At 37.5% G+C, this 27,643-nt stretch overlaps 1 protein-coding gene across 2 annotated transcripts in view; it reads right to left on the bottom strand.

Annotated features, from left to right (window-relative positions):
• Positions 1–27,392, bottom strand: part of Asb5 (ankyrin repeat and SOCS box containing 5) — a 35,399-nt gene extending 8,007 nt beyond the window's left edge. Inside the window, exons 1-2 of one of the 2 annotated variants that reach the window (XM_036166758.1) lie at positions 27,197–27,392; positions 839–918 (exon numbers count right to left, since the gene is read on the bottom strand). In XM_036166758.1, coding sequence (XP_036022651.1) covers positions 839–918; positions 27,197–27,392 — 276 coding nt within the window. Of the gene's footprint in view, positions 1–838; positions 919–4,143; positions 4,219–27,196 lie in introns of those variants that run through there. The other variant, XM_036166757.1, reaches the window with a different exon arrangement.
• Between the last annotated feature and the right edge of the window lie 251 nt (positions 27,393–27,643).

The raw sequence follows: 27,643 nt of genomic DNA, 5'->3' as shown, positions 1-27,643 counted from the left end.
AAACCACTGACCTTTTTGCACAGGCCTCCCCACACCATGAAGTGATGAACAGAACAGTCACATGGCTGTCACAGGACTGGGCACACCAAGGGAACACCTTGGACACATCTTCATGTTACAGGTGAGAAAATAAACTTGGGTAGGCTGTGGTGGCCTCAAGTGTCAGGTGTTATTCCAACGATGCTGTCAGGAGCCTTCCTTTCTCATAACCATCTAAGAAAGTGCTTTCTCTGTGACACTGGGAATCACTAATGCCCCCACACTGAGTTTACATTACAGTCGGCCTGGAAGCTGACAGGACGTAATGTACTAACTTAAGCTCGGTCCCTTTCTGTTTGCAGGAGGGGTCTATGCTTTTCTTTCTCACTCTGCTCACTCAGGTGAAGTAGGCAGGTATAGAAATGAACATTCTATTGACTTCGCAGGCAGTTCACCATAACATTTCATAAATTACCACAATGTAAAATATGCTGTTTTCATATCTGGTCTGATTACCTCTCTGGGAACATAGGACTGAACTAAGTCTATAATTAGCTGTATATATTACATAAAAAGAGCATATTTAGAATGTTTAATAAATAACACATAAATACAATAACTAATTTCAAAATATCTATATGAATGACTAAATATACTATAAGGGAAACTTGAAATAGGGAGACACAGCATTATAACAAAACACTCAGGAAAGAATTCCAAATGTAAAACAGAAACTATTGTCTTGTCTGGTACAGGTTATAAAGAAGGAACAATAGTTGACTTTTAAGTGGATTTGCTTTGACAGTATTCTATGCTCATGGGAAGGGAGCTTATTTTGAAGTATAATATAATAGTTTACTTGTGATAATAATGTCCTCAGAGCAAGAAGGCGACCTTGACTTGCGGCTTCATGCAGTGGTGATCGATCTGCCCACGAGCCTGTCGAAAAATAATGACAACATGACTGTGTGGCTCAACATAAACTCTATTAGGTTCGATATAAGTTATTCACATCCAGCATTCCACAAAGTGACCCAGTGGCTAATCCCATATTTTAGGAAACTTGATCCTTCAGGAAACTGAACTATCCAGCTAGTGAGTTTGTGAATCCAGAGTGCTGTATTTGCCCTAGAATTGACTTACATCAGACTTATAGTATCTATTGAATTATCAGTCAAAGAGGATGGGTCACACAAAAGGACCAAAGTTTGCACTACATCCTTTTCCACATATAAGCAGAAATGGATGTTTTTACTGCATTTTTTAGTAGTGCTAGCAGGCAAATTCTTCACACTCTGAGCCTGCCCTATTATCTCTCCTAACCCCAGGCCTTGGATTGTTCTGGTCCTGATGTGTATAGGCAGCAACATGTTGATAAGAAGGTCAAGTAGCTGAGCCCCAAGTCTGAATTATGGCATAGTCTAGGTCCTAGAAAGGGCTTACCAAAGGGGACATGGGGTGAGCTGATTTGGAAATGGTACTAATATTGTCAAAGGCTCACTGGTATGTCACCCATTCTCTGTGTATTAGGTGTGGATGGGCCAGGGCACTTAGTTCCCAACCTAGATGTCATGTCCCTCAATTTCCTCTTCTCGGGTGTTTTTTATATCCCACCATGAGGAAAAGCAGTCTTCTTGCATGAACTCTCCTCTTATCTGCTTCTAAGAGACTCATCAACTGCTCTTATCTCTCTCTTCCTGTGGTCACTCAAGCAGTTAAAAGGGATGCTGGGCTGGTTCACTCTGATTTTCCTGCAATTAAAAGAGCCCCAGTCCTGTCTCTATTGGTTTAATTAAATGGATATTAAAGATAATAATATAGGCTTTAAAGTGATTAAATAACCATGCCAGAAAATACTTATTTAAAGAAAATATAAGAAATAAAAGCAACTCTGACTAAAAATATTCATAAAATAGTGTAATTATGGATACTAATATTTATCATCCTGTCTGCTCCTCTTCCCTTGTTAAATCCATAGGATAAGATAAATACATATTTTAAAACTATTGGTTAATTTTAATACATAAACTGATATAAAGTCACTTGGATATTAGTCAACAATTCAAGTTTTATGAAATTCCTATCTACAATTTGTTTATATTATAAATTTATTGGTGCTATAAGTACAAAAGAATGCTGCATTTTAGAAGTGATTTCATTATTTCCACCTTTTAGGGAATTCAAAAGCCCACTTGATTCTACCTATTAATCAGTATTATAAATTTTCCAGAAGCTTAATCAGACACTGAAATAATTCCACTGAATAAAGTCTAGATACATGTGACAAGGAAAAATAAGTAAGCACATGAGCCCAACACAGGGCCAAGGTCAACAGTGTTGCCACTCAACAGTATCTTTATATCTAATGGCACAATAGTATCTTATTGAAAATGGCAATACTAAGGTAGAGGGGGCAAATAGTGAATTTTCTCTTTACTGTTTCCTTATAAATCCTGGCGGCAACAGTTAAAGAGATGCACTATGTGTATGATGTTGGTGTAATCACTCTCCATGTAGTCTAAACACTGTACCTGTATGCATACCCACACACATGCAAACTGCCATACACCCAGGCACATCCACCGTTCACAAAAAGAAAGAAAGGAAAATCATTTCATGGCTGGTGAGGTGGCCCAGTGGGCAAGGGTGCTTGTCAGCTGGAGTTGGATTGCTGGAGCCCACGATTGAAGGAGAGAACCAACTCCCACTAACTAGCTTTTGATCTCCATTATGTGTGCTGTGACCGAGATCCCAAGATGAAACGTGATGGGCTCATACATCATCCACATTTGTTTATTTTGTCACTGAAATTTTTTAATGCAAAATGAAATGCTTGAAGACTTCAAACTATAGATCAATTCTCACTGTGAATATTCAAGCAAAAAATATGAAAATTTTGTTACCTCTCCAAATAGATTGCATACTGGGAACCACTGCACTCAGTGTCATGGACAGAGAGGTAGGAAATCACTGAGTTTCCAATAATCAATGCTTAGATATATGATTGAAATCGATCATTTATAGTATTTACAATGTCAGGGTTCTAGTTCCTCTTTAATGATGTAATAAAGTTCAGTGTTTTTTATTTATCCTAAAGATAAATATGATTTACCAATTAATATGATTCTACTTCATTATGACTACTCACTTTCCCATGGTCACTAGCTAAGGCAACTAGCTATTAAGATTGACAGAGGCCTAGAAAAACAACCTTTGACGTTTATTTTAGGCCCAGTCCTCTCCTGCATTTTGAAGGCCTTTAGTAATCAGCAAAGCTAACAAGGTTTGAAGTGGAGGGCTCCTCCACACCCCTTCCAGCCGGCTTTCTTCTGCAGTCTAATGATGTAATCATCTTAATGACTGTATTGATGTTCAGAACAACTGCTCCCATCTTGGCCAAAATAAGTAACTGCATTACACTTTCTCTTTATGAATTCTCCAATTAACAAATGAATGAATCTATTAGAGAAATTATTTATAAATATATACAATTTACAAAAATCATTTGTTTTAAGTTCCACTTGACTAACTCCCAATCAACCTTACATTACTTACGTCCTCTAATTTCTTAGGAGAACTTCTGTATTTAATTTTGGTAACATGACAATTAAAGGATATTAGATCATGTTCTAATTTCTATTTCAAAATGTTCTCACCCATCACTGCTTTTCCCTGTCAGTATCAGGAATTTAGCAACTACAAGTATATATTCAAATATAGTCAACATTAAATATCATACTTCACCATATGAACATACTTTACATTATTTCTATATATTTTTTCCCAAGACCAAATAATATATAATCATCTTACTATATAGCTATTTTGTAATCTTTCAATTTTTACACTTTGAGTATCTAGGACAAAGGAAAAAAATACCCTTACTTGAAAAATGTTCAGCTTAACTCATCCAGTTAAATTATCAGTATGATTTTTTTTTTACAAAATATAAATTTCATCATGCTAATCAAATTCATACTGCTAAAGTCTGTGGAGCTATGCAGGGGTGACTATCTATATTTAGAAACAGCACTAGTTCCCAGACATCTGGTTTATTATTAGAGGGTAAGAGCCTGCTCTGCTTTGGAAATATCACCTTGCAAGACCAAAAACATTCACGGTTTAATATATATATATGCAGTTTCATAAAGGTCTATACCATACCTAAGTCACCATCTCCCCATGGCACTTCAAGCCAGCCGCTGCTGAGGTAAATCCGACTCATCTTTTTTTAGCAGCGTGAGAAAAAAAAAAATCACTTGTCATTTACTATCCGTGTTCGGCCATTTTAGGGAGCTCAAAGCTCCTTGTAATATGATGACTTGTTTAGAAAACCTGATTTATTTTTCTCACTGATTGCCCTCTTTGAGAAATAGTAACCCCAAATTATTTTTAGCCTTAAGACCATGGATCCTGTCATGGAACAAAAGCGTTTTACTTTTACTTCTGTCCCTGGCTACAGTGGCATCATATTGTTATTTAGATAGTCGTTACCTGCTCCAAATCTTAGCTCCACCAATACAGTGACAGGCAGACTCACTGAAGAGCTGACTTAAGAATGCTGTGGAAGACTTGGGCGTTTGGAGACTTCAGATTTTTTTTTTTTTTCCTTTTTAAAGTGTTTTTTCCAAATAGCAATTGCAGCACACTTATCTCAAACAGGAAATTATAATCGCATGAGAAAACAGTGACATTTTCACGTAGCCTTTTCATTTTGATGGGAAACTGGAGTTGGATCCCTGGAGCCCACGATTGAAGGAGAGGACCACCTCTCACTAACTGTGTGACCTCCATATGTGTGCTGTGACCGAGATCCCAATCATTTGGAGGAATTTTATAGCTCCCTTAGTTATAAAATATTCAAACAACCATCTCCTTTGCAATGGATGCAGATTCACTACGAATCCAAGGCAACTTAAATTTAGGGCCGTAACTGACAAGAATCCTCTGGAAAACTCTGTAACTTGAGAACTTAAAGAAGTCCCCAAGGATATTTAAACTCCAGGCCCAAGAGCACTTTGGCCCATCTCCTCTCACAAGTTTACAGATGAGTCACCAGCCACTGTCTTCAAGAAGAGACTGGCCTCAACTTTCTGTTCTCGCCACCACTCTGAAAATTTTCTTACAGTGTTTGCTCTGGTGGAGCTGGACTCTCCATTGCTATGGAACAATATACTCGATTACATGGACGTGCAACTTCCTCTAACTCGTTTTTACTGTTCACTATGAGTCCCTCGTTATCTCATAAGACAGCCTATGGTTACGGGGTTGGACAGAAACAGAAAAGTGAAGTATCTAAAACAAGCAAAAAACCCACTACCGTTTATCTTAAGGAATTGAATTAAGTTTCCAGCGGCTTCACTGGTCAGTCTCTTCTACATATAGCCTAAATCGAGAGAAATGAATTTGAAATTTTTTTTTTTCAGAAAAAAAGTTTTAATTTGAGGCAGAGAATCTAATCATACCAATTAACCACTGTAGCTCAATGGTGCTCCCAAGAGAGTATACTGAACTTGGCCATCAGATATTCTTGCTTTCAAAATCAAGCATACATACATAACAACCTATGGGGCCTTTGGAATTCCGCACCTGAAATTAGGGTTTTTATAACTGCAAATGTGAAGATAATTCCACCTCCTTTGTGAGATTGCAGCCAGTGTTAATAAAGTACTTAGCCCCAGTGCTATACATGTTTGAATAAAACTTTCATAAAATTCATATTTTCATGTTTTTCTCCAAAGAACTTTTAGGTGCATATAACTTTTTAAAAGGAAAGTTAAAATGTTTTCCCAGTTTCTGAATCCTCCACACAGAAGAAAATATTTGATCATAGAAATAATGGAAAATTTCACAAAAAACAGTTAACTAACACTCAGCTGTTGAGTTTATTAGAGTCAAAGAAATTTATATAATTATACTCAACCAACTTCAGTTCAGTTTATCTTTAGACCATAATTACAAATGACCATAGATCCTACTGTTTTTTTCTTAGCAGTCTGATTAGAGTTGGAATTGGTAGACATTAGTGGTCAATTTTATGGTTCTTGATTAAAATATCATGCAAAACCAATGAAATGAAATACCAAATTTCATTTGAAAGCCAAATAGTAATGTTATACTTTGATCTCTTCTTAAAAAAATTATTAAAAATTTTTCATATAATATATTTTGATTGTATTCTTTCCTCTTTCCCATTCCCTCAACTCCTTCCATATTCTTCCCACCTACCTACCCACCCACTTTCATGTTTTCTCCCCTCCCCCTCTAAAAAAAAGAAAGGAAGGAAAAAACAGAGGAAAAAGCAAAAAAAAAAAAAAGCAAAAAAAAAAGGTTAAAATATAAACAAACTAAAAAAATATATCAATAGGACAAAAAATACCAAAACCAAAAGTGATACAGAAACCATGAGTCTATTTGGGGGCTGGAGAGATAGTTCAGTGGTTAAGAACACTGGTTCTTGCAGAAGACTTGGTTTGGTTCCCAACACCCACATGCTGGTTCACAGGCTTCCATAACTGCAGTTCTAGAATATAAAACCCCCTCTTCTGATCTCCATGGCACCAGACATGCACATGGTGCACTTACATACATGGACATAAAATAAATGTTAAAACATTGTTTAATGTTATACTTTGACATAGGCTTTTGGTGTTATTGAGCTCATAGATAAATACATTATTAAGAGTTTAGCATCATGTAAACTAGAAGCTATCAATGTGAAGCTTCCTGTGGTTTATATTGGTCACCTAGCATCATTTTGGTTCCCCTTTCTGTATTATGTATGAGAAAATGTCTAAGTAAATACAGAGGGAAATGTTTTTTGTGTGGTATTTTAGTTTTGATTACTGGCTCCTAATTGTTCTCATAGTGAGCGCCTTTTACAAGAAACAAATTAGTACATATAATGAACCGAAGAAGGAATAACATTTACAGTGATGTATCTTTGTATCACCTAACCCTTCCATCTATTATCATAAGTGAGATGAGTAGATAAGGAATGGCCACAGTACTGGACCAGTTATGTTAGGCATATGGGTAACTCCACATCTAGAGGTCGGCCTGATTCCTCTCATTGAGTGGAGCATTCATCCTCATAATGTCCAGACTTCTCAAGACATTTCTAAAAGCAAACTCATCATTTCCTTAAAAAGCAGCTAATTTTTATTTTCCTTCTCCACTGGTTTAAACAGAATTACCACCCCACCAAGTGGCCATCGTAACATAGTCTTTAGTTAAGTCTATGATTTCCAAGAACCTAATATGCACTGACTGCTTCCTTGATAGGAATCAGCTCTTACTGGCTCAGATGTGTTCTTTTCCTTGCATCCTCTCTAGGTTGGATCCTTATTGTTCCATGCTAAGACTCTGTCTCTCTTCACTAGCTCCTGAGAACCTTACCAGTACCCAGGTATAGAAATATCACCCACAGGCTGGGTATCCCAGTTGTGTGTTTACAGTCCAGTCCTCCCCTCTAAATTTGAGACTTCATTTCCAGTTGCCTAGTTAACTTCCTCCTTTAGATGTCTAAACAGGCAATTCATCTTAAGTGAATTCTTGATTGAAAGCCTTTAAAACCCCCTATTGGTAAATGACAGTTCTACCTAGCCGCTGTTCATAACTTTTTATCATTACTATTTATCTTCATTATTATTTATTTATTTTTATTATTGTTAATTAACATTACTTTTCTATGATTTCATTTTTTATTCTTTGGTTTTTTTGAGACAGGTTTTCTCTCTGTAGCCCTGGCTTGTCCTGGAACTTGCTCAGTAGACCAAACTGGCCTCAAACTCATAGAGATCCTCTACCTCCCGAGTACTAGAATTAAAGGCATGTGCCACACTCCCTGGCCTGTTCATAACCTTTTAAATATAAACAAGCTTCTAAAATTAAGAAGCAACCATACGATTCACACTGCTTTGAATCTATTTGAGGTTTTGTTTTCAAGGTTTTTAGATAGTGTATCACTCTGTAGTCCAGGCCATACTTGAACTCATTAGGTAGCTCGAGCTGGCCTCAAACTCATGGCAATCTCCTGCCTCAGCCTCCAGTAGGCTGAGATTACAGAACTAACTTCCCAGGTCAGTACTTCACTTGTTTCATTTAGTGATACTGTCATTGTTTCATGTCACAATAAAATTTTGTAACATTTTACATAACTATCATTTAGTGTCATCATTTATGGTAGTCACATATATTACTATTTACCTTACCATGTATCAACTAATGATCAATACACTTTCTATTACATTTAATTATTTAATGTATGTCTGTATATGTGTCTCAGGAAGATGCAGGCTACCACATGAGGGTGGATGTCAGAAAACTTGCGGCAGGCATTTCTCCCTTTCTACTCTGTGGGTTTCTAAGATTCAAACTCAAGTTGGCAAGCTTGACTAGTGGGCATGCACTTTCTACCCTCTGAGCCATTTTTCTGGGTATACACATAACCCATGTTGATCACTGCAGGTGTTTATCTCTAGACCAGTCCTTTCCTCTCGATTGGAGAATTCATTCTAGCTGACTATTCAACTTCTCCACTTAGATACCTAAATAGACAACCCAACGTAATTGAACTCTTAATTTGAAGCCCTCAAGGTCTCCCTATTGTTAAATTACAATTCTACCTATCTACAATTTTGCTGGCCCTCACATGGCTTGTAGATTTAGAAAATCAACAGACTCACTTACCTTTGTGAATATCCCTGCATATATACTTAGGATAAATACCTAACATTTTGAACCTTACCATCAAATGACTGGACCTATTTACATTCATATTAACAGTGCTGGAAAATTCTGAAGCTCAATCAAATAGAAGCTTGCTAAATCTTGCTTTTTACCCCCTCAAAACATAAGGCATTTCTCACTTACCATAATTTCAATATATTCAAAGTAGGTCAAAGATCATTTATCAAAATTAGATTCGGGACATAATGCTTTGTAATGTTGTAGCTTACAATCAACCTCTCATGGAACCTCTACTAGCACTAAGATGCAAGAGGCTCATTGAGGTGAATTCAGGCACTGTATTTTTGCCATCTCCCACACATCTATCATTGCTACTTCTTGACGTCTACCACTGGGATAATTTTCTCTCCATTTAACAGAAGTCTGGAAGACCTTCATTTCTACCATAAGCACTGTATTCACTGCAGACATAAAAGCTTAGAAGGATGTATGAGACCTTAGTGTCTCACTATGGCTGGCACAGAGTAAACACACAAGAAAACACCAATTGTAGATCATTGAACTAGGCTTCCGTATTTTAAAATGGCAGCTCATCGTTCCCCCTTCGTTTCTACCTGTTTCCTGTGTAGTCAACCTTTTGCTCATGCCGTTGGGCTATTTTATCGTGTAGCCTATTGATAATGTTAAATAAGGGGAAGTGTTTGTAGTGAGGAGAAGCAATCCCATTGCTTGTTTCAATCTTTTAAGGAAATAACATGCATTCTGGCCTAAAAATGCTTTGTTTGAAAATAATTTATAAACAACAATCTTCAAACCCTATTACATAGTAAACACAACTGTTGTGATGAGATGATAGTTTGTTTCAGATTCAGCATTTCCAGCATTTAAATCTCTTACGGACTATAGTGGCGTTCCGTTATTTACAAAGGTAGTTTCTCTTTTTAACATAAACTTTCTTCCTGGAACTGCTCTTTGAACTACGGTGTTCAGTCTTCTTTATACTTAACACCATTTTCTATTATTAAAATTCACAAAATGTGAGGACATGTCAACAAAGTCCTCGCATTCATTTTCTTACTTCCATCACCCTTCCAGCTCAGGGTCTAATTGACATTTAGTATTTCCATGTTGCCTGTAAGCACTCTTTTCCTGCTTAATAGCCTGTTTCCATTTCCATGCCAACTTAGAGTTAACTGCCAACATGAAAAGATGACTAACACAGAATCTAAAAGTTTACCATTGTCTTTAATACACAATATAAGTGGAGAATCAGCAGATACATTTCGAAAACACTAAAAGACGAAACTGCTGTGCACTCCTATGCAATGCCAGACATCTCAGACTCTACATTCTGGAAAGTACCCACAGTTTAAAGTTAGTATTTGCAAAAAAAAAAAAAAAAAAAAAAAAAAAGAAGAAGAAGAAGAAGAAAGAAAGAAAGAAAAAGAAGGAAGGAAGGAAGGAAAAGGAAGGAAGGAAGGAAGAGAGAGAGAGAGAGAGAAAGAAAGAAAGAAAGAAAGAAAGAAAGAAAGAAAGAAAGAAAGGAAGGAAGGAAGGAAGGAAGGAAGGAAGAAAGGAAGGAAGGAAGAAAGAAAGGAAGAAAGAAAGAAAGAAGGTCAATATGGTTTATTGCAGTGGCTGCTATACTAACCTTGACTGGTCAGAATACCCCAGCTAGCTTTTCGCTTAGAAGAACATTCCTCTACTTGTGCTAGCTTTCTTTTCGTGAGGATTTGCTTAATGGCATTCCCTTCCACAGCAATGTCTGCAGACATATGGTGGTTGGTGTTTTTGTCTGTAACAAGCAGGTGTCAAGAGTACAAGTGCTCTACCCAGAAGAAATATTAGCGTCTGGCTGTCTACCTACTTTCTCCTCCCCTTCAGACTTGCACAAAGGTCCCTGAGTGCTGCCTGGAGAAAGGCTTCGACATTGAACTCTATTCAGAAATACTTGGAAAGGGGATGGCAGATGCAGCATGGGGGAAGGGCCAGAAATGCTGTAGCATTTTCTATTTTTAAAGCGGAGAATCTCCGCAGCAAGAAATGTCTAACTGTTTGTGTGATGCAAACTGTAAAATATTAAAATCTTTTTGGGGTGGAGGAGAGGAGTACAGAACAGGAATAAGCTGTTGCTTTCATGTCAAAGCCTATTTCAGTGATAGGCAAGTCCACCAAAAGCAAAACTGCCCACTGATAAAGGCTGCAGAGAGAACTTCATAGTCAGAAGGCTCAGAAGTAATCAGTGACTCCTTGGGCTTCCCTCATCACCATCAAAAATAAGCGTATATGTATGCACAAGGATCAGCTGGTATCGAACTTGTGTTTTAATTTTGTGAAGATATAGGTTTGGAATTGAAAAATTGCAGACTTCTTATTTACATAGGCACAGCTCACTATTGTGATTTTTCAGAAGTCATTTCTAAAGGGAAAGACGTCAGCAGGAGATTTCAGTACAGCTGAGATTTTTTTCACCCTAAAAGGTAAAGGAAGGAGCAGCTGGAGAGATGAGAGGAAACACTAAACATGTGCCTGATTTTTTTTTCTAGCATGTAGAATTAAACAGGGCTCACAGGCCATGATGGAGGGAAGAAGAGCAGCTAAACTGTGATGGGACTCCAAGGGTTAACTGAGCTGCTCATCATATTACAGGGTATTAACATACTGAGATCTGCCCAGAGGAAAAATGGTGACGGAGCTGTTATCTGCCTCTAGTTTTTATTACCACCGTTAAGCCTCTAGCTGCTATTGGCCCAGAGAGGAGGAGAAATAATCGGAGCTCTGTTCCCCTGTAATAAGTCAAGCAGGAGAAAAAAAATCATTTAATAAAATGATTTTCCATGCTTTACCTGTTGACATCTGCTTCCACATTACAGTCAGTGATGGTGTTTACATCAATAAATCACTAAAGGATACCAAAAATATCTTATCTCAAGTTCTAAGTTTACTGTTTGGATGACCTGGAAAAGTCACCTAACTATACCCCTTCTTCATTTTCTATAACACAGGCTGTGTGGGTGTCATCATACTCTATCTCTAAGATTCTTAGAGACTCAAATTTGAGGAGTCACACACAAAAGAAAAGCTAGTACATGAGTTTTAGGCACAGTATATTACCACTGAGGGCCCTAGGTATTCCCAATAAAACTTAAAGTCAGAGACAGCTCAGCTTGGGCAATTTGTAATGGGCATCTGGCTCATTCCCCAGATTAAAGGGTTCTGTTCAGTCTTTGGCATTCACTTGAGCCAATGATAATGAACCATTGGCTCCCTGTGGCATAGTTTATACTCTCAAGGAGAGTATGAATTCTTTACATAGTATTTTGTTGAAAATGCAATTAATTCAATTAAAAGAAAATTGAGTATTGAGCTTAGGATGGTTCAGCTGTTAATGTAAAAATAAATACAGGATGCTTCAAATACCACAACAATTTTGTTCTTAAAACAGTTTTAGATACTGTCTTTGTGTCTGACTCTCTACCTAAGTTGTGTAGTACAACTGTAAGGCTTAAGTAGCTATGTTCTTTCCCAGGCTCATCTTTTAAATGGCATGCCATTTTAAAGTGTATCTCAAATATGAAAATTAAGAACACCTCAGAAATTTTTGTAAGTCTCTGGTGATGTAAATAAATTTCCAGTGCAGAGAGAGGGAGAAATAACCTACTATTACCACTTTGCTAGACCAGCATAATTCCTTTTCACTTTTTAAAAATTAGTATGCCCACAGATAAATGTAGCTACTATTCCTCATAAAAGAAGCCTGTCTTTGCAGCTAATGGAGACCACCACAGAAAAATATAACAGGACGGAATGGAGAGATCAACAGATCATGGAAATCCAAGCAGGCCTCAATGGATATAACTATATCACAGCTCCTGCATCTGTGGCTCAGAAAACATTGGGGAAGAGGAGGAGGAAAGATCGTAAGAACTAGAATACGAGGAAGTCTTCTGTGAATCCATCTCTCCTATAAATGGCTGTGTAAGCAAGACCACAAGAATGGCAATATCAATGGACATGTTAATGTGGGAGGGGGGAAAAGTCGTGGAGTCTCACTCCTAGAAAAAGAACTAGAGGCAACTAGTGACTTCTGGGAGAAGGAGAATTAGCCTCTAACAAGGAGAACCCTTTTTGGTTGTTCAATGCAGAGGGCCAGCTTTGAAAGTATATACACACTATCAACAAAATCAGGCTCAAGCAGGTTATATAACATTTGTGCATATATGCATGCATGTATGTGACAATAATAGTCAAACAAAATTTTATTAACTTCAGAGAGGTTGTGGGATGAGTTTGAGGGAGGGTAAGTGGGGGGGCTGGAGAAAGGAAAGGGGGTGATACAATTCTATTTTTATATCTACCTATCTATCTATCTATCATCTATCTACTTACCTACCTATAAAAGAAAACACCGAGTTTGACTATACCTATATACTTAATGGAGTAATGTGCTGGCTTGTAGATAGGCTGAGGCAGATTTTTTCCATTTTAAAATTGTAAATTATTCAGAAGAAAAGGATTTTTAAAAATGACTTCATGGATTAAAAGACATGTTATAGATCTTTCAATAAGAAAAGTACAAAGTATTGAATAGCTCACGCTTATTTTATAATGCTCTGCTTAGCTCTTTTATTTCATTAAAATAAAATACAGTAAATTAAATATTTGAAGGACATCTCTTTAGCTGTTGGTTATTTATGTGCTCTGTTATCTCTGCTTATACAGAAGAAGCTCTTACCTTTCCTAGTGTAAATGCAAAAAATCAGTTGGTTATATTACAGGGCATCATTAGGTCATGATAAGTAAGTAGATGGACCAGCATAAGTCAAAACACTAGAGAAACTAAGACAAATTATATCCCATAGAAGATTATGGACTCTAAATTACTAAATCTTCAACAACAAAAAAAGTAACTAAAATATACTGTGGACTAGAGATGCCCCAGTAGTCTGAACACATAGGTATTTTTGGTGTTGTCATTAATCTCTAGTGAGAAAGTGATGTTGAAACTCGAAATGTTTCAGAAAAAGGCACCAGAAGCCACTTAAGACGTGGAAGTACTTCTAGAGGAGAGCAATCCTTACTTCTAAACACTGCAAGCCAGAAAGCTAAAACCTGGGAACAATTATGACAGAAATCTACATAATGATCTAAGACATGATTTGGTAAGCATGAACTTAAAAAAAATAGAAAGAGGGCTTACCTTCTGACCACTTAGAAAATCTAAATTCAAGGCACAAATTTAAACTTTTTTCTTAAGTTGGCATAACCAATCACATAGATTATTGTTTCTGAGAGATATCTGGGTGAATGCATGATTGTTCAAAGATTAGGATTTTGAGAGTACGTTTTTTGAATGATGGGACTTGGATCTAGAACAATTTTTCTTCCATTTTGATCCAAAAAAATAGAGTAACCAAGCAAAGCCCTTGTGAAGTCTAGATGGGCCCCTTCCCCAGTGTTTTACTAAGCAAATAGCAACGTAACCACCACCCACCTTCAACAGTTATCAACTCACAGCTTATCTTTTGTTATCTGTAATGTACTCTACAAACGCTTCTAGGATTATTTGGTGATGAATCTCAGTTTATAGTTTCATCCATAAATATTTCAGCATCTGTCTCTAACCTTTTCTCTATAATCACAGTATTCTATTATATAAACAAAGATGGGTTGACAGTTTTTATTTCTCATAGAGGAGCTCAATTTATAAACTTGCTTCTATAGGGATATCTTAATTTATAGAACCTTGAAATCTGTTATTATTGGGAAGGTTTTTATTCTCTATTTACTATTGTTGTGTCTATGTGGGATGTGTGTTGTGTCTCTGTATGCACACGTCTTACAGTTACCACTTTCCCTCTGATAAACCCCTTTGCCCTTACCCCATTTTCTAAACTGTAACATTCTCATCCTTAACATATGTCTATTCAGTAATCCAAATTACTGATGAGCCAGTGAGGACTGGACAGGAGCTTCACTTTATGGCATCACAAAAGCACCTAAGAATGTCTTACCTCCCAGTGGCAAGTTTTCCCCCTTACAGAGCCGCATTACTCACTCCTCAGGGGCTGTGCCAGAGCTTCCTTATAAGGCCAGGTGTTCATACAATGACTAGGAGACATTTCAGAGCCCCGTTCTTGCTCCATTTTACTTCTTATTCTATTTTATTTATGCATTTGAATAGCTAAGTCCGTTGGCCCAGGAATTTTAAATGTGGGTAGCTGAAGTCTGAGGGCAAGTCTGACAGGAGTGTCCGAAGTGATTGTTATCTCACAGTTAGCCTTTGTTCAAAAGTCAGTGAAAACTACAGTTGACAGTCTTGTGGCCCGTGATATTTCCCCTCTTAAGTAGAGCAGAGTGGGTAGAAAAGGGCATAGGTGACTTCAAAGTCACACTTACAGGAAAGATGGTTGGGATAGCTACCAAACAGCACCTAAAAGCAAGGCACAAAGGGCATTTTCTCATCAGTGTGTGTGTAGAACATTTTGAGAAGACATGAGTAAGTCTTTCAAACTTCACCAACTTGGATACAATTTAAAAAACATAAGCAGGGTGTTGGTTGGTCCAAAAGAAACTCGGGATGAATGGCTGTGGGTCTATTAGCATACACCAAAGCACAAGCCACCTCTAGGGGCTCTTGGCAAATGCCTGTAACAGAATCAGCTCCTCTCAGCTCTTCTCATCTAAACTTCTCCAGCTTCATTTTCCCCTCCCTTCTTATTCTTATATAACCTTGCCAGTTTGGCCAGGCATGTGCTTGCTCTCTTGGTTCTTTTTGGTCATCTTGACCCTCTCTCCTCTCTCTCTTCTTCCTCTCACCCCCACCCCCATGGCCTGGGTCAGTCAACTACTTTTTATTTTCCCCTTTTCTCCTTTTCTCCCTGCTGTGGACTCTTCCAGATGCCTCTGGCTGGACTCATCCTCCATCTACAATAAAAATAAATAAATAAATAAAATTTAAAAAATTAAAAAAAAAAAAAAACCTTCTCTTCAACCACGCCTCAGAGTGGTCATGTTCTCATTTGATTCTGGCATAAAACTTGGTATTTAAAAGATCAGCCATTTTCATGTAAAAAAAAAAATACCTTAAAAACTAGGAATGAGGAGTTATCCTGTTATTTATGTTTTGTCATTTTTGCTTTTAAGATAGGGTCTTGTACGGCCCAGCCTGTCCTCAAATTCTTCTGTGGCTGGGATGACAGCTCTGTGCTACCTTGTCATGACTTCCTTTCGTTTTGTAAATGTACAGAAGAAGTGATGGATTTGGAAGTAAACTGAAGCAGCAACGCATTTGAAGCCTAGAGTCTCCCGATTCCACAAGTGCTTGAAGGTCTTGGGTGTTTAAGCCATGTGGCCATTCGGTGTCTACCTCAGGATTGGTGATTTGAATTGAATACTGCTATCTAAATAGTTCCCCAGGTGAACCTGAGCTCCATTGAGAACTGATGGAAGGCAAGTGTTTACAAATGCAGTCTCATGTGTTACACTGGAAACGTCTTAATGAACTCAGTTGTCCATACCCCAAGGCTTTTACTGGAGTGAAAGTGTGCATAATCCAATTCATTACTCCACTATGTGAATACACCACTCCTGAATTTCCCTTGATTATCTCCATATTTATTTCTAATTCCGTTGCTCGTGAGGCCAAGCTACGGGAATGCTATCAAAAATCCTAAGAATGCAGCTTCCAGGAAGGCTCTAGCTCAGTACTTTGATCACCAGCATGAAAGAAGTCAGTACTGGAATAGTCGCTGATAGTGTTGTTCCTACCCACTGACCACCATCTCACCCATTCGTTCTCTACTGATTAAGTGAAATGTCTGAGGTTTCCTTCAAAATAATTTACTTGGCAAATTTCACAAGTTTGTCTGTGCTCCCTTACAAAAGCAAGTTGGTATGTACCAAAACATTATTTTTCTTCTCAATTTATAACCAGGGTGCAATTTAAAATAGAAAATGCTCACAATAAAATTCATTCATCATGAAAGCTCATTAATCATGCTACACTTAATTAGTGAATACTTGAAAAATTTCCCAGATATATTATTTATGAATGAGAGTATCCTAAATTTTCTTTTCTTGTAGTGACAGAGGACAGAATAGAGATCTGTTAGCTTGATCTCTCTGAGTACGAGGGATATGTTATAATAAATTGTACATTCTACCCTTGCAGAATCTGATTAAGAAACCACTGTGCCTGGTGTGGGTCTTACAGATGACCTCACTAATAGCTAACTCTGAGTGAGTATATGAAGTAGAGGAAGCCCAATCTGAAGCAGAACGTACAGGGAAGGCCTGCAATCATCTCTGTCTCTGAATATGCTCTTGCTCTATGACAAGTCATAAGAGGAGAGCTGGTGTCCTCCATAAAACTATTCATAGGCCTGACTTGGGGACACCAGCAGATCGAAATGGGGAGATCAGGTGGAGTATAGGTAGCTGTAGATCTGGATGTCTGAACTGATTAGGGGCATTTGTAAACAGTCACTATACCTGCTGCCCTGCACCAACTCCACAGGGTGAAACTGGCCACTTTTTTATGCTGCTAGTGAACCTTATACTAACCTCTCTGGTCTGGCCAATTCAATACAGAAGAAAACACACACACACACAAAATGAGAGTAGTTCTAGCATAATCACAAAACCTCACCAAATGGCAGATTAACAACACCAAGAAGAGAACCACAGCTGGAATGGTTTTAAAATAGAGGAGGTTATTACCAGAAAATGTGCAGCTCTATCAGGTAGAAGCCAAAAGTGTCTTTTCTGATGACCTTTATCCCATGCTGAATATTATTGGGTCGCTCTCCCTGACTGTGTACATCTTCCGAATACCTGCTCTACTGGTAAAAACAGTGGTTCTCCCATGTACACCAAGAAGTAAGTGTTCATCTTTGTGGAGAAAAAGGACACTAAAGATGACCTAGCAGCATTTTCTAAGTCCATTAAGTGTGTTTGGTGGAGGCGATGGGAACAAATGCAAATAAGATCACTTGACCCACCATGTGTCCAACTCAGCACGGGGGATACTTGAGAAAAAGTCCATCATTGAGTTAATTATTTAAATTTCAATCATACTGTATTATTAAGAATTAGGATCTACTGAAATGGATTTTATTTTCAAAATTTCATTTATGATGGTAGATCCTAATTGCTCAGCTTTCTTAGAGAGATGCTCCCATCTTCCATGGTCTTGGAATACCATATCAGTTAGATACACAAATATTGTTATAGGACTTAAAATTCAGGAGACTGTTGTAACCCAAATTGGTACTGTTTTGTTGACTTTCTTAACTAGAAAAAAGCCATAAAACTTAGCTAGTTAGCCATTTCATCATAATTGTATGAAGTGGGAATGACAGAGTGAAGGAAGAATCAAGATTCTATTCAACTACTTGATTTGGGATGCTAGAAGAACCCCCATGAAGACACTCTTCATGATCTTCTGTGTATTCAAACTCAAAAGGAACTAACACTGCTTCATTTTCCAAATTTACCACTGTGGGTCAAGTTCAAGAGGGAAAGAAGAGACAACACAAAGCTTCTAAATTCAGTCATGTTTTCCATACCATGTCATTCTAAAAATTTCTTTTGTCTTTCACTTGAAGGGTGGTAGAAGTTATTTTCCTAGTCACTGAGGTAGAATTCAGAAAACATCGATGCTTTCAATTTGCATCAGCGGCCAATCAAAACTGTGTTGTTACTGAGTTGCGTCAGAGGCATTCTTGGTTCTGCACTCATGATTGAAGCACTACGGCACTGTAACAAAATCTTTTTAGGTGGATGGATTGCTTCCTCCCACATTCAAGCAGCCTCACCTGGCTCACTCTAGTGAGGGAACTGGGGATGTTAGGATGGAGAACAGTAGATGTTCAGTAAATAAACCTCAGTGGAATTGTCATTTTTCCTCTGACTCAAGCTGCACACTTGACAGCAGCCAGGAGCCAGTGCTTCTATTTCAGAACATGAGTGGCATTCCGGTGTTACATTTCAGTTTGTTTGTTCTCTGCCCGGAGTTTAAGACTATAAGCCTTCTGGAAAGAGTATGTGGATTGCTGAAGGTTTCTATTTTGCTCGGTGGGTAATGGTGCCATGGATATTTTAGCTGCCCTCATGCCACTTCACAGTTATACACGTTCCTGAAGGTCCCCAAATGTTAACTGTTCTTCTGATCCCTAGCAAAGAATGTTGAACGGCTGGTTGGTGATTGGTCATATAGGGTTGTTAGGTTCTTTAATCATGCACACCACTTATTAAATAGTATCTTATTAACTGGGATGGTTTATCTTATTATCCTGTTCTTTGAAAAAAACCTTGTCTACTGCTCAGCTAGGTAAGGCTCATGAAGATAATAGATTTGTTCCAGCTAAAGAGCGAAAGGAGGTCATCTTCCCCACACCACCCTAGCTTCTCATTCTTTCAGCCTTTTCCAGAACTCCCTTAAATATAATAAAATGATGTTCAAACTCCTTTCTCAAAGAAACTAGTGGGGTTTTTCATGACTATAAAATTATATAGCATTCAATTTGTCTCTGAATTTAGCACAGACTTGCTTACTCATAGATCTGTAGCAGCTGACATTTCCCAGTCTAGAAGTCCCATGGTTTATTTTGTAACATTGATAAGGGAATGCTGGAAAGAATTGTTCCTATGCAGCTGGTGAAGAAGAAATGCCAAACGTCTCCCTCAGCGCGCGCGTACACACACACACACACACACACACACACACACACACACACACACACACACACACGTCCTCCCTCCCTCCCTCCCTCCCTCCCTCCCTCCCTCCCTCCATTCCTTCCTCCTGCCCTCCCACCCTTCCTTCCTCCTTCCTTCTTTCCTTCCTCCTTTCTTCCCTCCACTTTATTGTGGTTTTGGAGGAATAGGCATTCTAAATAATTACTTTTGGATCATATTGTTGGTGTGGCGAGGGAGTCACTGAAAAAAATCTTTCTTCAGTTTAGAAATTGTGCTTAGTATACTAAAACTTAGCCAGGATCCATAGAACATCCGTGAGACATTGTGAGGACATGCCCTACTAAACCACGAGACCAGCCACTTTCTCCAGCATGCAGATCATGCAATATATACCATGGCACACTGAATCATTACAACAAGGGCTTAGAGAAACTATGAGGACATTCTTTGCTAAGCCTATAACAAGGAGGCCATCCACCTTCTCTGATACTCAGTTCCTACAGTGTAGACCATAACACACTGAATCATTACAAGGATTTGACAAAGTACTTATGGTGGTAACTATTTCTCCCATAAGCTAGTGACACTTTCATACGCTTAATCCAGTAAAGACATTAGGAAGCTCTGAATAGACCTCTGAGTGTTTGGATACAGGATTTGAGAAAAGATACATCATCCACTCAACCAAGTATCACTATCTCTAAGATTCATACTGCAGTCTATAGTAAAAATAAACCAGACTTCTTACATTTCTCATTTTAAATTTGCCATCTTTTTCTTTGTACTCAACTTGGTTTTATTTATACTTCTTTAAAAACATATAATTTCTCTCTTAAACTATGCCATCTTTATGAGTAGACCTCAGATGTTTCCCTCACTGAATTCTAAGGTGGCAGTTATTGCAACATGTTGTAATTTTCATCTTAGTACTTTATGAATTCCTCCTTGTTTGCCGTTTGGTTTACATGTGCAGCATTTGGCTCTTAATTACATTGTCTCCTTTTATTCAAAAGTAAATCACTTACTATACCACATACATTCTATAAATGTAAACATATACCATTTAATACAGTGTGTCTAGAAAGTATATATGCATATATTCCATATGCATTCTGCATATACTATATATGTATTGCAATGTGAGCATGCAGCATACAAATGTGTGAGAAATAAAGTGGTATCCAATATTTGTTGGCCTGAGGTGACTGAGAACTATCTCATCTATGTCAACAATTAAGAAAAATAGCTAATTTTAAGAACTTTACCAATTTCTAAGAGAAATATTAATACAGGAAACAAGAATTCATTTTTATTTCTTTACTGCTTTCATTGACATGAAAATTTTATGAGTTTATGGACTGACCATGCCATTTCTTCAAAAAGTCTAGTAAAGGTGTGAGAGTACCAGCATGTGCCTTTCCTAGAAATAAAAATTTTAAACAGTGAAATGAATTTTGAGCAAAGCTTTATGTGTGAGATGTAGGACACAGAAGTGACAAGTTGAGAAATGAAGACAGACGGAGCAAAAGTAGAGGATTTGAAATTCCAAAAAATTATGAAGGCAACACATCCAAAATTGGGAAAGAGAACACGAATATTGTCAGTACAGCTTGAAACTGACATGTCCCAGGCAAGACTACTCCTGGCTAGGTTTACACCTTTCATACTTCCAAAGCAATTGGTTGGCTTTGTAAAATACCATTTTCAATATCTCTAATTACCTGGTTATTTATCTCCCCCACACAGTAAGGAGACTGTGGGCTTTGATATATTTTATCTTAATGCCTCATACAGTACCTTTGACTTTGGGCAAATGAAAATAAACAGTGTGGAACATTTTGTAAGAAGAAAAGATAGAATGATAGAATTACTAAAGGAAGAAGAGAACAAATGCATAAGAAGTATATTCCTAGGAAAACTTACCCTATTGAAGCTACCGTGAGTGGTTAGGTTCTTAAATCCCAGATTTAATTGCATTTCTCACCAAACACAGCAGGACAAATTACAAATACATTAAAATCTGGCAGTCATTTCTAAACTTGAAACTTTGTTCCCAAACTTTTTTTTTGGAGGTGAGAATCAAACCCAGGGCCTTGCACTTGCTAGGCAAGTGCTCTACCACTGAGCTAAATCCCCAAACCCCCAAATTTCTTTTTTAATTTACCAGAGAGCAGTATCCTCTTCTAGAAAAGATGTTCTGGCTTTCTAAAACAGAATCTTTCGAGTGTAATGTCTTTTGGTCATTTAAGAGCAGAATTGTTGGTTTCAGTTATTCCTATGGAGAGTTTCACCTAAGTTCAGAAAATGTGTTCAGGATGTTTTTATGCATTTATGCAATGAATGCTGTTAAAGAAGTCATCATACTTGCTTCCTGAAAGTTTTCATTGTTGAGATAAGAAGTATTCCTACCACAACAGATCTCCTAAATAAACAGTAGCACACAAAACATCATTCTTCCAAAACGGCAGAGTGCATATCACTTCTGATATGGCTGACAGCTACTGTAAAGTTTAATTATTAATGCTCATATGAACACAGCACAGGCTCTGTTGATAAAGAGTAGAAGATATAAGGTAGCTTAAGGGTATAGGTTGGTTGTACAGCACTTGCCACACTTGTATGACATTTTGGCTTCAGTCTCAGCACCATAAAAGGAATAAACAACCATGCATAGTTAGATAGAATTCTAGTTTCTATTCATACCTTGGTTGTACTGTTCTTCAAAATGACAACTTGTCTTGACATTGGACTGGAGGTGGCATATTGTATTATATCCTACTTTCAAGTCTCAACCATATGTATGACAAGAAATGCGTGTTTGATGATAACCATGGTGCCAAACTTAAGTTCAGAAATGTACGAAATCAAAATCACACACATAAAAATCTGCATGCATCTTAAATAGCTCAGAGTCTCAGCCACAAAAGCACTTCCCTGTGAGCTTCAATGTCTCCAGATAATTTCAAAATTCATCCCACAGACTCACAGGGACATATCACTTTGAGGTAGCTTCCACAGTAAAAAATTGTGTTCATGGCCTGGAAGGATCAGAAATCTAATCTACTTTGAAACAAACTAATGCTTTAAAGGTGGCTTTGCAACCCCAAAAGCTCAAAATAAAGAATACTGGTATCAAGAGACAGATACACTATTTCACAGTAAGTGTTAAAAATCTCAGATGGTCTAAAACACTGTGAAAGGGAAAGCCAGACCGTTCTTACAGCAGGGCCCAAATCACAATCAGAAAGCTAATTGGTGGTTTTTAAAATAAGTGAAGCGAGTTCATATACTAAATAAACAACACATAAATAGAACCAGATTCTAGCTTTGCTGTGTCTTGATTTCTCTTCACATTTCATAGTGAAGTTAGGTGGCCCACCAGATTTACAAGGCAGCTAAGGTCCCCCTTTATTACATGCGTATTGGCCTGTGTGGCTAGTCAATTCCCACTCTGATTGACATGCTGATATATAATTCTGAGATACCATATATGACTTAGCCTAAAGGCATAAATGCTCTCTCTGCCAATGTTCTTCTAAGACATCATAGATTCCTTCTTATATTATTTTTGTTTTTGCTATTATTATTTCTTTTCCAGTCATATAATCACTATCAAACTAGTCAGGGTCTCCGTCATTTTTAAAACTAATTTTTTACTTGGCATACAAAAAAAATGTGTTTCAATGTGACATTTTTTTTCTTTTTTTTCTTTTTGTTTTTTTTGAGACAGGGTTTCTCTGTGTAGCTTTGTGCCTTTCCTGGATCTCACTCTGTAGACCAGGCTGGCCTCAAACTCACAAAGATCCACCTGCCTCTGCCTCCCGAGTGCTGGGATTACAGGCATGCCCCATCACCGCCCGGCCATCACTGTGACATTTTTATAGACACACAAACACAAGTATAAACTTAAATAGCCTCTCCTATCCTTCTGGCAAGGTCCAAGCTGGTCTACTAATTGCAAACATGTCCTGCTGTGCAACTCCAGTTACTACTATAGAAACCTATAATTAATTGTTTTTATTTACATTATTTTTTATCTCCTCAACTTCATATATACTCAAACTCTCATGATTCCTAGGAGCTTCAAAAAATGAAATTATTTGTCTCATTCAAATTCTTTTGTATCTGTATTTAATTTTTTATTTTTCTAATTCACACAACCTTCACTTTATCAAGTGCTGGTTTTCTTGCTTGTGCCTCCTGAAATCCATGCAGAGGCATTCCTCAGGCATTCTCTGGTCATTCCTGAGATCAAGAAAACATCTGCCGCCTCTGGAAAAATATCTCTGTGGCAGCCAAAGTGTGAAGAGGGCACTTTAATTCTTTAGCTTCGCTTCCATTAGTTCATCTGAAAGTGATTGTTCATTCAGAATTCCATGTAAAAAGGACTTATGCCTAAGACCAACACATTTTCTGTCTTCATTATCTTGCTCTTGAGGGGACTCAAGAAACAAATGTTTAGAAGTGACTCCATCTGCTTGAAGGTAAAATTGCTATAATTCTTATAGCCTAAAATTGAACTTGGACAAATGTTGCCCTTAATATGAGAGAGCTTGACATGTCTTGGGATATTTATTGGTATTTAACCTTTTGTTTTTTGTTTGGGGGCGGGGGGGAGGGCGGTTAAGACAGGGTTTCCCTGTGTAATTTTGGTACCTGTCCTGGATCTCACTCTAGACCAGGCTGGCCTTGAACTAACAGAGATCTGCCTGACTCTGCCTCCTGAGTGCTGGGATAAAAAGGCATGTGCCACTGCCACCTTGCTTATTGGTAATTCATAATGTCTTTTTCTAGAATTTTGGAATGATTTAATCAACTTAAGATACCCTTCAATATTTATCTTTTTCTTCACCATTTAATATTGCAGATGAAAATACATCCCAATTCTTAGTAGTCTCACAGTCAATCTCAATGTATGGTGCAAATTTATTACTGAAGTCATCTCATGAAAGATAGAGGCTCTAACTGCACTGTTTAACTATGGCAATGATAATCAAAATGGAGAAGCTAAGCAAAGAATGAGTTTCTTCAGTCTTCAGAAATGAAAAGGTAGCTCCATGAAGTTTACTGGAGGTTTTCAGGGATCAAGAAGGAAACATCTTAAGCTAGTTTATCCACCGGTTACCTCATCAAAGTTTGGTTTGTAATCAGACCTTCATCCCAAGCTTGATTGAACAGGGCCTCACAACTCAGAACAACAGCAGTAACAACAACACAACAGTCTGTACTTGCCTAACACAATGAGCTGCCTTGAATAGCCATTAGGTCAGCAAAGGGATTCTTTCAGTTCCTATGAACGTGCTGTTGCTCTTGGGAAGACATTGAGAATGTTGTCAATAAGGCCTCCACTATTATGAAAGACATGAACTACACATATCAGCCTTACTTCCAACGGTTGGCAACTGCACTCCAGAAATTTGGGGGAGCACTCTGGCTAAGCCCTGCAAGTAGGAATGAGGAACCTATTCAAAGTGGGATGACAGTGATAATCTTACCAAAGGAGGAGGAAATTGCTTGACTAAGCAACAATAATTAAACGCGAGCAGTCAACATTAGACACAAGCCAACCAGAAATAATATAATTATAATTTTAAAAACTTTAAAAAACTATATAAAATAGAGAAATAATAATTTCCAGGGCAAAGACTAATTTCCTCTTAACAGGAGAATAAGACTTTTTTTTTTCAAAACATTCTATTTATTTTCCTAATGTTAAAATAATATTGGACACAATTATGCTTATCCTGAATAATTACAATTAAATACCCTGGTATTAAATATACAGTGAATACTACATGGTATTGAAAAGGAGTTTTGTTATAGAGTGAATGTTATAAACACAGCAAAGCTTTTTAAAACTGTATATTTTATATTTGCAGGAAATGTGTTTTTACTAATGAGTGTTGATATCCATCTTACTATCTGGAAAAAATCCTACAATTCTGGTATATTTTAAAGGACTATAATAAGACAATAAAACAGCAGAGTCATTTTGTATATGCCCAGGAATTGTCTTCATGAGAACACCATGATCTAAAAGGAGAGAGCTGCTTCTCTTATGCCAAAATGCACAGAATAATGTTTCCACAGTCTCCTCTAGCACCTTTGTGAAGGTAAAATGTCTTTCTTCTTTTTAGCCAACATTTTCCTGCCTTATGTACACTTGTTCTCAGAAAATGGAAATAAACTCTACTCTTAAATAATGAGTTATAAGCTTTCTGCGAAGATACATTCTACCACCTTAAAAACTCATAATTTGCTTATCCATGTCTAGAAATATGACAGGTTTTAAAAGCTATTTTTATGTTTGCATTTAGTATTCAAATACTCCATTCACCAAAATGACATTTTCATTTTCTATGGATCACAAAGTAAAGACACTACTTTTAAACGCTAGTTCAGAATTCAGTGCTGAGAGATACAGGGTTGCTGCCTGTTTCATCTGGGTTTTATTTTCTCTATGAGAATTTCCTGGGGCACTTAAATTTTCCTCACTGAGTTTGTAGATGAGTTCCTCAGTTTTCACAAGAGCAACCTTACTTAGGGGACAACAGTATCATCTTCACAAACCACTGAAGAGTCCCCCAGTAACGATTCAACATTCCCACACATCAACAGTAGCCTAGATTTTTTACATGAATTATGTAAAAATTTAAAATATATAGGGAAATCAGTTTCAACACAAAAAGCTTAAAAGCCTCTTTCTTTAAAATGTTGTATTTTCTAATTATGTGATGTTAAGTTTTGATTCTGAATATTTAAATTGTCTGGGGGGTATCAGGGTATATACACAGTGTTGTTGGCATGGTTAATTCAAAATCAGAAATAAATTGAAAGATTACAAGACATTAAAATGTCACTTTCCCAACGAACATGTGGATCATTTTTACTATCTAGAATATTGCTTCACTAGCATATAATGGTCGTATCAAATTTAAAATCTGTGAATGGTAGAACCATTTTTCACTTCATCTCCTATTTCAGTTTCTTCTAAAAAGCATGGATCAGCCTGTCTGCACAAACATCAAATTTGCTTATTCATGATCCTATCATGTAATAAATAATTTCCATAATCCAAGCAAAGCAGTATCAACCCCTTTAGGAAAATATGTGCCACAAATACTAATTTCTGTGTTTTAATTCACAATAAAACTATAAAATTGTATGAAAACCAGTTCTGAAACCCTCTACTTTTAATAACAACTATTTCATTTTATTTCAATTCATTGTCCAGTGCTGAGGGTTGACCCTAAGGCCTTTCACATTCTTGGTGAGTACTTTCCTACTCAGCTATCCCTACCCTTCCCTTCAGTTCTGCTTGTGAGACAGGGTCTCAGTAAACTACCTTGGCTGCTTTTGAACTCACTGAAGCCCAGGCAGGCCTTGAGTTTACAATCCTCCTGCCTCAGCCACCTGAGTTCCTGGGATTACATGTTGTACCACAAGGTTCAACATTTTTATATATGACCTCAATACCTCTTTAAAATATTACAATGCTAAATTTAATGTTAAAGGACAGTTGAAGTAAAACCAGTTATCTCTTCATTACTCTCTGGAACAACGATGTGGAAAATGAAATATCTATAAAGTTTTTAAATGATTACTACTAGGCAAGGATATCTATAGTTAATGCTCTATTTCCATATTGCCCAAGCATTTACACTGAAAAACTTTTCCATGAAGCCAGTGAAGTAAGTTACAAGGACTTCCTTCTACTAAAGTCTATAAAATGCCCCATAAAGGGAACCCGTGATGTTTTCTTGGATTACAGATCAAATGATAGTTCAACTCAACTTGAAACAGGAGCTTGCTATCATAAACGTACCTTGTCCTTGGGTTACTCCATAAAATTCAGCTGCTATCCTCGCGGCCTCCTTTCGGTTACCTTTCACGATGTAGAAATGACTAAGGATGGCAAGGCTGATTTTCACAAAAAGTTTAAAACAGAAAAGGGAGAGTATCGTAAAATAGACATTCGAGAGCTGTTGAGCAAACGGCCGGCTTTCTTCTAACACCGACATTGCTGCAGAGGAATCCGCCGCAGTGCCAAGTCCCAGCCGAGTCTCAACTGTGCCTGGCTCTGTTCCGGGATGCTCTTGAACAGCTGGTCCTCAGGAAAGAAAATATCAACTGGTAATGATGTCTAAGGCTCAAATTATTTATACTGTCCATAAAAGTTCTTCACCAGCTCCTATTGGTCTGACAATATTCCATGGAAGCAACCGAATCACGTTTCGCAAGCCTCCTGACTTTCCATTCTCCGTATAAAATG

The sequence above is a fragment of the Onychomys torridus genome, chromosome 17, assembly GCF_903995425.1.
Source record: "Onychomys torridus chromosome 17, mOncTor1.1, whole genome shotgun sequence".
In the NCBI taxonomy this organism is placed as follows: domain Eukaryota; kingdom Metazoa; phylum Chordata; class Mammalia; order Rodentia; family Cricetidae; genus Onychomys; species Onychomys torridus.
The sequence above is the reverse complement of the archived record's forward strand: the minus strand, read 5'-3'. Positions and strand labels throughout refer to the sequence as shown.